General features: G+C 47.2%; 2 protein-coding genes across 3 annotated transcripts; both read left to right on the top strand.

The window, feature by feature from the left end:
• The first annotated feature begins 649 nt into the window (after window positions 1-649).
• Window positions 650-4,230, top strand: LOC119308672 (protein RDM16-like). The gene is made up of 6 exons (XM_037584800.1): window positions 650-1,394; window positions 1,738-2,010; window positions 2,099-2,488; window positions 2,573-2,767; window positions 2,861-3,024; window positions 3,110-4,230. Exons 1-6 carry the CDS (start codon window positions 807-809, stop codon window positions 3,969-3,971), a joined length of 2,472 nt encoding a protein of 823 aa, XP_037440697.1. The 5' UTR covers window positions 650-806; the 3' UTR covers window positions 3,972-4,230.
• Window positions 4,231-8,504: 4,274 nt separating this feature from the next.
• On the top strand, window positions 8,505-10,075 carry LOC119308671 (nitrile-specifier protein 5-like). 2 transcript variants are annotated; one of them, XR_005150233.1, is made up of 3 exons: window positions 8,505-8,663; window positions 8,834-9,837; window positions 9,932-10,075. XR_005150233.1 is itself a non-coding variant. In XM_037584799.1 (2 exons), exons 1-2 carry the CDS (start codon window positions 8,634-8,636, stop codon window positions 9,785-9,787), a joined length of 984 nt encoding a protein of 327 aa, XP_037440696.1. In that variant the 5' UTR covers window positions 8,505-8,633; the 3' UTR covers window positions 9,788-10,075. The 2 variants fall into 2 exon arrangements, 1 of the variants encoding a protein (XP_037440696.1); XM_037584799.1 differs by having other exon boundaries at window positions 8,834-10,075.
• The last annotated feature ends 470 nt before the right edge of the window (window positions 10,076-10,545 follow it).

Raw genomic sequence — 10,545 nt, 5'->3', positions numbered from 1 at the left:
ACGGAGCTTACCATACCCATTACAATATGCACCAACTCATTAGAAAAACCCAGCCTGAACATTATTGCTTTCAAATAATCGCACTCAGCTCTGTCATATGCTTTTACCATATCAAGCTTGAGGGCACAATGCCTATTTCTCATTATTGTGTTCATTTTCATAAAATGAAGGCACTCATTAGCTGCAATTATGTTGTTAGTAATGAGTCTACCTGAGACGATGGCAGACTGTTCCTCTCGTATAATGTTTGGCAGTACTAACTCCGTCCTAGTTCATTAGTCCCCTTTGTAATTTGTGTCAAATTTTGACCAAAGATTTAACTAACAAAATGTCAATGCATGTCAACAAAAATTACAGCGTTGGATTCGTATTTGAACATAGCTTCAATGATATAATTTTTGGTGACATGCATGAACATTTTATTAGTTAAATCTATGGTCAAAATTCAACACAAAATATAATAAAGACCAATAAACTAGGACAGAGATAGTACTAATTTCAGCAAAAAGAAAAATCCCTGTTGGCAAGTCCCGCAACCAGGCGTGGTTAATCATGGCAACCGACTTTGATTTTGACCGAAGTCCTCGTCACCTCTCTGTTCCGATCCACAACTTAAACCCCCTACAGGCCTCGTAGCATTCGTATCGGCCGGCTGGCCCGCTGACCCAGCCCAGTAGCAGCGCCCCGCAATCGCCCCACACCCCACGCCCTAACCCTAGCACCGCGGCGCCCCCGTCTCCGGCGCGCTGCTCCCATCCGCCCGTCTGAAGTCGACCCCACCCCTAACCCCATCTCCGTCCCCTCCCATGGATCGCGACCGATCTTCTCGCCGCGACCGCGACCGCGGTGAGGACCGCCACACCACCCACGAGCGCTCGGATGACCACCACGGACGCCGCCGCCACGACAGCGACGGCCATCAGCACCACCACAAGCGGGACGCCGAAGACGACCACCGCCGTCGTCGCCACGACGACGGTGGTGTCGAGGAAGACCGCCGCCGTGCTCGCCGACACCGTTCGTATTCCCCCTCCGAGTCCCCACCGACCGCGAAGCGGGATCGGTCGTCGAGCCGCGCCCCCCGGGATTCCGTCGAGCGCCGCGATTCGGCCGACCGCGAGCAGCTGCCGCCGCCGTCACGGAAACGGAAGGACCACGACAGCGGCCGCCGCGACGGCGACGAGCCCGACCGTGAAGGCGGGAAGCGGCCGAGGGCCTCAGTGGAGCCTCCTCCGAGGAAGGAGGAAAGGCCAAGGCGAGAGCGCAGGAGGTTTGAGGACGTTGATGCGTATGGTGATGAGAGGGGTAAGGGGGACAAGGGCAGTTTGTCTCGTGAGCACAGGAAGGTAGAGTCTGGTGCTAATGGAGATTCACAGAGCGGCGCAGCCACTAATGTAAGTATTTTTTGCTGCTTTCTTATATTGTTCATATAGTGATGTGATTTATGTTTCTGAAATTTGGGCAAGTGATTCCTAATGTGCTTGAGTAGCAATTTGATGAACCCAGAATTATGTAGTTAGCGATAGTTGTCCTACTACTTTGTGTAGTTTATTCATAGTGCACATTGCTGGTGAATATGATACTTGTTTATAATAAGCATATGAGGGTAAGCCCAATAAGTACTTCTGTTTTCTTTGGAAGAAATTTAGTCTATGGTTAGTTTTCTCTTTAAAATGTTGATGTTAGGTTCATCATTATATCCATTCCTAAGCTGACTTTGCATCTTATATTTTGCAGGGTGGCGCTCAGCAGCCGCTCAATTCTGCACCTGCTGTTGCGGTGCCATCTGCTAATCCTGTTTCTTCAAAGGTATCTTCGATTACCACCACCAATGAAAATGGGGGAGTTAGTATTAGATCTGATGAAGTTACTGGAAAATCTAGTACAGATGGAACTGCAAATTCATCCGCTGGCAGAAGTAGTAACTTAAGTCTTGATGCTTTAGCAAAAGCTAAAAAAGCTTTGCAACTGAAGAAGGAATTATCAGAAAAACTCAAGAGATTACCTGCGGTAAGACATTACAATGATTACTAGTCCGTTGCTTCAATTTTCTTGTTATACTTTTGTAACCATTCTAAGCTCATGTTTGTCCACGCAGCTTAATAAACTTGGCACTACTATTCCTGATACACAAACTCCTAAGAAAGAAACACAGTCTGTTTCTGGCTCGAGTGCATCTGCAGTCCATGTGGGTGCATCTTCTGAACTGCCTGCAAGTAGTGTCTCTGCCGGCATTTCAGGGCTTACCAACATTCCCAATTTGGATGCTGTGAAGCGAGCACAAGAGCTTGCTGCTAAGATGGGATTTCGCCAGGATCCACAGTTTGCACCTCTTATCAACATGTTCCCTGGTACATCCAGTGAACTGACTGTTCCTCAAAGACCTGCCAAGGCTCCTGTTCTCCGTCTTGATGCTCAAGGTAGGGAAATTGATGAGAATGGAAATGTTATCAGCATGACCAAGCCAAGCAACCTGAGTACTCTAAAGGTAAACATCTGCAACTTAACATATGTGTCAGGATGACATGTAGTCTGTACATTGACCCACTACTTTTGGTTCATCCTTTGCTAGGTCAACATTAACAAGCAGAAGAAGGATGCATTCCAGATTATCAAACCAGACTTGGAGTCGCTTGCAAAAGCTACTGTTCATTTTGATGAAAGGATGGGCATCAACCCAACTAAGCTCCTTCGTCCTAAAAGGCCAGGATTCCAGTTTATTGAGGAAGGCAAACTTTCGAGGCAGGCTGAATTGCAGAGGATCAAGGTTTGTAAGGATTAACCTCTTTTTGGATATACTGCAGTCATGTTTTAGTTTATTGTACCTTCGGTACCTAAACTTAATTGTTTGATTGTGCAGAATCAATTTGGCGAAGCACAAGCCAAAGAGCTTAAAGTAAAGCAAGCTCAACTTGCTAAGGCAAAGGTCGAGGTAGACATGAACCCAAACCTAATTGAAATTGCTCCTGGTGGAAGGCCTCCAAAGCAAAAGCAGAAGGAAGAGATTCCTGACATTGAGCCATGGTTTGCTGCTACCTTACTCTGCTGATCGTTTGTAGACCCCCTTTATCAGTACACAGCAACTAATGCCTCTTTTATTTCTTTTCAGGGACTCAAAGATTTTGGTATCTCCTACGTATGAGGACATCTCCTTGGAAAAGCTTAATATGGATAAGATCACCATCTATGTGGAACATCCAGAACCATTGGAACCACCGGCTGAGCCTGCACCACCACCGCCTCAGCCACTTAAGCTGACTAAGAAGGAGCAGAAGAAGCTCAGAACACAGAGGCGCCTCGCTAAGGAAAAAGATAGGCAAGAAATGATTAGGCAAGGCCTCTTGGAGCCACCAAAGCCCAAGGTCAAGATGAGCAACCTTATGAAAGTACTTGGTGCAGAAGCTACACAGGATCCCACACGTATGGAGATGGAAATCCGAACTGCTGCTGCAGAGCGTGAGCAGGCTCACGTGGACCGCAACATTGCCCGCAAACTCACGCCATCAGAACGCCGTGAGAAGAAGGAGAGGAAGCTGTTTGATGATCCCAACACACTAGGCTGTATTGTTTGTGTGTACAGAATCAGAGACCTGTCGCACCCCCAGACCCGCTTCAAAGTTGACGTGAATGCCCAAGAGAACCGGCTGACTGGTGCGGCGGTTATCACAGATGGTATAAGTGTTGTGGTTGTGGAAGGAGGGAGGAAGTCGATCAAGAGGTACAATAAGCTGATGCTGAACCGGATTGACTGGGCTGCTGCAGTTGGTGGCGAGGATGACGCCGATGAGGAACCAGACAGGCCGGTGAATAGCTGCGTGTTAGTCTGGCAGGGTAGCGTGGTGAAGCCCACCTTTCCCAGGTTCGGTGTGCATCAGTGTCGGAGTGAGGCTGCTGCCAAGAAGGTGTTTGCAGATGCTAAAGTTCCACATTACTGGGACCTGGCTGTCAACTTTTCGGAAGATTCGTCTTGACCTCAGCTTCTGTTCTAAGGCAGTGAGAGTTTGCTGTGGGATTGCTCTACTATTCACATGCAGTTGGTGAGACTGCTGAATGCTAGTAGTGCGAACGTTTACTGGACCGACTACTTGTATTGTCACGAATATGTCATTTTTCAGACTGTTGATGCTTGTTATGTCTGTCTACATGATCTAAGCACTGAACGCATGGAAGGGCTGTTGGATTTTTGCAGCATATGCTTTCAAATAAATTTGGTAAGCTTCATCAGTTTAAGATTGTGCAGGCCTTGAATACTTTTATGCCGTGAATTATGTTTATGGTGTTGCGTACGATGCTAGCACGATGAAGTTGCAAACTCCGATCTAAACTTTTCCGTCACCGAACATGTATTAAATGAGAGTTAGTCGTGCAAAACCATATGTTATCTGATCTTTCACAACGAGCCCCAAATGAATCTAACTGGCAGCAAAATTGCACCTCAGGTGGGGTTTGTACTAGTTTTGCCGAAGCTTCTTCCCCTCGAAAATCTCATTGAGGTTTGTGCTAATTTTGCTAAAGCCGGACAATCTCATTGATGAACAACGGCCGATGGACGTGGCTTCAGTCCTTCAGCTCGCCTCCTGTCATACCCTTAGCCTCTCCCCCATGCACTTGCCTTGCAAATGATGGGCGATTATCAGTGCCAGTCATAGCAGTTCATAGTCCATAATTCATATTATTCTCTTTTTTTTTTTGCACATAAGTCATACGTACTATTATTCTCTGCAACCCCTTCTCTCCGTTTGCAGCATACTCCCTCCGTCCTTTAAAGAGTGTACTTCCAACTTTGTTGGAGGGTCAAATTATTTCAAAGTTTGACCGAGTTTATGCAAAAATATATCAATGTTTGTGAAATCAAATAGGTATATGATGAAAGTATATTTTATCACGAATCTAATGCTACTAATTTGATGGCATAAATGTTGATGTATTATTATATAAACACGGTCAAATATAAAAAAGTTTGACTTTCCAAAAAAGTTGGAAGTACACTCTTTAAAGGACGGAGGGAGTATTCCCTTTGGTTTTTGTGGCCACCGCTGGTGATCTGCTTCTCAAAGTGCTCACTGAGATTGGCCATGATACATACTGTACAATGCTGACACAGCCTGCCCATCCGGCGCTGCGGCCTGCTCCAGGCTTCAGTGCATCTCAGAGTTGGCAAATTTATCATGAAAAATATGTTGCTGTCCAAGGCTATTCCTAATCCTGGGTATATATAAGACCAACGTCTTTGCAAAACGGACACTCAAATAGTAATAAATATTGCCCTTCTTTTGGTTGACTTTTTTCTCACTTGGAGTTGGAAATTTCTTCCTTCGCAACATGGCTCTGTGGAACATTTGAAAGGAGAGGAATTTACGCAATTCCTCTTCAGGAGGTACTCGTATGGCCCATTTTGAGCTGGCCGTTTTCGTATTTGAGGAGATTTCTCAGCGGCAATGGCCTTTGGCCGGCCGCACGACAGCGAGGGCATTGGCTGGTGGGCTAAGGGTTTGTACAAGGGTTTTGGTGATTTTCCTTCGAAAACTCCCCCCTTCAAAAACTATAGTACTTAAACGACCTCTCAAAAGCAGCCAATGAGAAAATCAAATGTATCCTCTAACAACAGGAGCTCCACATCCACTCAAAATTTGGTGGGGTGTCATGGGGTTCCTACGCGAATCTTGCATACATTGGTTGTAGAGAATTCAGGTGAGTACCTCGCCTCCAAATATCCTGAGTAACAACAGACAAGGGAGCGCACTGAAGCGGTATTTCTAATTCATGCAATTAGGCGAAGGCTTGATCAGTCGATTCACCATTATCACTCCCTCCCTGTGTAAAGTAATATAAGCGCGTTTAGATCACTACTCTAGTAGAATAGTGATCTAGACGCTTTCATTTTAGTTTTTTTACAGAGTAAGTACAAGTTACCCACTCTTTATGCGCTATTTTTTTTAAATAATACATTTTTTATTAATTTTCATTAATATTACGTTGGGTAATTTTTTTTCAAAAATAATACACCGTCGGCCCGCTGCAGGCCGACTGGGCCTAGTCGGCCCACAGCAGGTCGATTGGATTCCAATCGGCCTACAGCTGGCCGACTAGCCCCTGTCGGCCCACTGTGGGTTGATTGGGTCCTCTGGAGCTAATTGGCTCGCTTTGGGCTAATTGTTTTTGCAAAAAAAAGGCATAAAAAATATATGTTTAAAAAAATGTTAATCATGTAATTAAAAAATGTTAAACGTGTATAAGAAAATGTTCCTGATGTATACAAAAAATGTACAACATATATGTAAAAAAAATGACTAAAGTATGTTTTAAAAAGTGTTAATCATGTATTTAAAAATTGTTAAATGTGTGTATAAAAATGTTCTTTATCTATGCAAAAAATATAGAATGTGTATGAAAAAAAGTTGACACCAAAAAAATATGTTTGAAAAAAATGTTAATCATGTATTTGAAAAAATGTTCAACGAGTACACAAAAATGTTGCATGTATTGGAATGAAAGGTTAAACGTGTATAAAAAATGTTCCAGCTCCGGATCCGGTATGGAAGCATCACGGACCTAAGTATGATTGGTTGCTCTTTTTGTATGGAACTAGAACATTTTTTTTCAAACATATTGTTTTGGTGTCAATTAATAAAAAATGTATTTTTCCAGCTCCGGATCCGGTATGGAAGCATCACTGCCTAATTTTTCAAACATATTTTTTTAAACATTTTTTTGAACATTTTTTTTATCTAGTGTAATATTTATGAAAATTAATAAAAAAATGTATTATTTTTTAAAAAATAGCTCTTTATGCAGTCAAGAAATAATATCCCACGGGTTGCACTCTTCAGAAACCATGCACCTTCCTGTACACGAAACCACTGGAGTACATTGTTATCCGCGTACATACCATACGTAATCAGATAGCTGCCCCCCCTAAGCACCATTAAGAAAGTACTAATGCTTAGTTTAATCATCACCATTTCTTTTCTCCTGAACATCTGTCCACCTGCCATAGTCATGCCTTGTCATTTCCCATCTTGTAAAATTGACTCCTTATGCGCGCAACATCCTCGTCATGCCACGCCCTCCATAATACTAAAAGTATCATTTGTAGTATTATGTAAATTTGCAACAAAGTCTCCAGTTGAAAGGCACCTCTCTTCAAGGTTACTTCTATATTCCTCCGGTGTCGACAAGATGCGCTACTTGAGTTTTGATGTATTTTTCTCCCGGGGATCAGAGGGGATGGGAGGACTAGTACGTGATTTTTTTTCAATATGAAATATCTCTTAAACCGAGTATCCATATTACAAACTGTTTTCACCATTGTACTCCTCACATCGAAACTTTCATAACTAGATCTCATATTGATAGAAAAAGCTATGCCATGGCCCTGCCTTTTGAACATCATCAATCTAATAGTAAAAAAAAGCTTCAGTAGCCTCTCTATGAGATGAATACTATTGGCCTTATTTATCTTTGGCTATGCCATTTGTCGAAAACAGCTATTGGGACTTACGACAAGTTGTACTCGTTTTTTTGCTAGAGTGAAGGCAAGTGCTCGTGCCATGTAGTTTGGCCTCGTTGATGGGATGGAGGAGGCCGAGACGGCGGTCTTGAGTTTGCTGGTTGGATGCAGGGGCAACGGCCCCGGGCTACGGTTCGGCGATGGCCCTATGTGGTGGGGTTGTGGCTTTGCTTCGCGTTGGTGGCATTCCGGCGCTTCGAGGGTGGCGAGGTCTATCATGGTTGTGGGTTTTACATGATTGTCCCTTTATCAATCATGTGGTTAGAGTTTTTGCACGGTTGTCTCTTTATCAATCATGTTGTCGGATCTTTTGCACGGTTATACCTTATCAATCGTGTGGTAGGTGTGTGTGTTTATCGAGTTTTCGCCCGGTTATCCCTAATTAACGGGCCAATTCTCTTCTTAATAAAATGCAGGAACCCCTTGCCCCTCTTGAGGTGTCTTGAAAAGAATATGAATTAGACATGCCTTAGGCCTACCCACCTTCTCAAAGGGATTAGAGAGATCGAGAGAATTTTGACTTGTAAGGGATTTAATCCTCCTCATCCCTGCCAATCCCCCTAAATTCCTTGTCAAACGAGGCCAGGCCTTATGAGTGTTTGGTCCCTTCGGTACGTACAAGAGCCTACAAACAACCCTATTTCCCTGTTTTGATCGAATGGAGAACACTTCAATGCCGACAAAATAACAAAGGCACGGGTGCACTAAATTACCAGGATTGATGCAGGTAGTACCTATGGATCCGAGTTAAATAAAGTTGCAGAGCCCCCCCGCAAAAAAAAAAAAGTTGCAGAGCCGCAGTGATATCATCCAAATTCTGGATGGCGACAAGGGTCCTTGTAATAGTACAGTAATTCCTAGTACGGCGGCTCATGTCCCGCCAGCGCAAACGCCAAACACGAACAGTGGCGTTATTGAGATTATTTCTCTAGGGAGGGCTCCACGGTAATTTGGCTGGGATGGAGTGGTTAGATAGATTGGTTCACGGAGCTAGGGATGGCACCATTCATGCCCCTCGACCAGCTTATAACAAGTGGCCCCAATCATCACTTTCCCCCACGCACAAAGGCACAGTAGAGGAAGCAGAAGCTCCAGCTTCAGGTTCAGCTTGTTCTCCATAGCAATGGCTGGCACTGGCAGCACCTGGCTCCTGGTGTGTTTCCTCGCCTCTCCAACTCAGTTTCCTTCGTTTCCTACTCCATCTTCGTTTTCCTCTCCCCTCTTTTGACATGTTTTGCTTCTTTCACTTGCTGTGTCGATGCGATCTATGTAATTCATATTAGAACCCTTTGTTCAACTCCATTCGCTTGATTGATCACGCAGCTGGAGCAGAAGGGAGCTGGGCCGGGAGCAAGGAGCTCCCACGCCATCACCCTCGTCGGCGGCACGGCCTACTCCTTCGGCGGAGAGTTCACCCCGCGCCTTCCCGTGGACAACACCATGTACGCCTTCGACCTCAAGGCGCAGTCCTGGTCCGCCCTCCACGCGGCCGGCGAGGTGCCCCCGCCACGCGTCGGCGTCACCATGGCCTCCGTCGGCGCCACGGTGTTCGTGTTCGCCGGCCGCGACAAGGACCACACGGAGCTCAACGAGCTCTACTCCTTCGACACGGCCACCAGCACCTGGACCCTGCTCTCCTCCGGCGACGACGGCCCGCCGCACCGGAGCTACCACTCCATGGTGGCCGATGGCGAGGGGAGCCGCGTGTACGTCTTTGGCGGCTGCGGCAACGCCGGCAGGCTGAACGACCTGTGGGCCTACGACGTCGCCGCCGGGCGCTGGGAGGAGCTGCCTTCGCCGGGGGCGGCCTGCCCTCCCCGCGGCGGGCCCGGGCTGGCGTTCGCCGGCGGGAAGGTGTGGGTGGTCTACGGGTTCTCCGGGGGCGCGGAGCTCGACGATGTGCACTCCTACGACCCGGCCACCGGCGAGTGGGCCGTGGTCGACACCACCGGCGACAAGCCCACCCCGCGGAGCGTGCTCTGCGCCGCCGGGGTCGGGAAGCACGTGGTGGTGTTCGGCGGCGAGGTGGATCCCAGCGATCTCGGCCATCTAGGCGCCGGCAAATTCTCCGCCGAGGCCTTCGTGCTAGACACCGACACCGGCGCGTGGGCCAAGCTTGATGACGCTGGGTCTGGTCACCACCCTGGTCCTCGCGGTTGGTGCGCTTTCTCGGCGGGGGCGCTCGACGGCCGGCGCGGCATGCTTGTCTACGGCGGCAACTCGCCGACGAACGACCGGCTTGGCGACATGTTCCTCTTCACTCCGCTTCTAGCTTGAGTCAGCACGCCAGCTAGGTGGTGCCCGCAGCTCTGTGTGCAATTGGAGTGGTCTGTGACGAACTTGCTGCTTTGTTAATGCTGTGTGTCATAGTACTAGTAGATGATTTGCATCTTGCCCGCAGCTCTGTGTGCAATTGGAGTGGTCTGTGACGAACTTGCTGCTTTGTTAATGCTGTGTGTCATAGTACTAGTAGATGATTTGCATCTTGTGTGTTTATGTTGTGTATGTAATAAATGAAGAATAATAGTACTCGTAGTAGTAATGATGAATTGGGTGTTTTACATTGCTCTGCGACCAAGATCTCATGGCTAATACTAAATCCAAATACTACTGTACTAACGTCAGCTCTAGACATTTTGCGCCTCTGTCTGCATTGACCGTTCGTGGTTGGCATGCACGAATCTCGACGTGGGGCAGCAATCGCACAAACATGCCCACTTAACACACACACACTCCTCCCCCAATTCCTGCCCCACTCACCCCTCTCTGTGTCCGCCCGCAGGCGACACACGCAGTGGTTCTTCATAGTCGCCGGCGATTTCGCACGGGGTTGACCGTCGGCATCGGGTTCTCCCTTCCCCGCGCGACGTCCTCTCTCTCTCCCATTTTTTCTGCTAGCTTTCTCCATCGGGGAATCAGTGGGGATTTTAGCGGTTGCTCAGGGTTAGGGTGGCCGTTTCTGCTTTGTTTCATGGCGGGGGCTCCGCGACGTGTATCAGGGTTTAGAGACCGGGGGGTGTTGGTGGGGCAACGCG

This window comes from Triticum dicoccoides, chromosome 5B (assembly GCF_002162155.2).
Source record: "Triticum dicoccoides isolate Atlit2015 ecotype Zavitan chromosome 5B, WEW_v2.0, whole genome shotgun sequence".
Taxonomy (NCBI): Eukaryota; Viridiplantae; Streptophyta; class Magnoliopsida; order Poales; family Poaceae; genus Triticum; species Triticum dicoccoides.
This window is presented reverse-complemented; position numbering and strand designations above follow the sequence as displayed.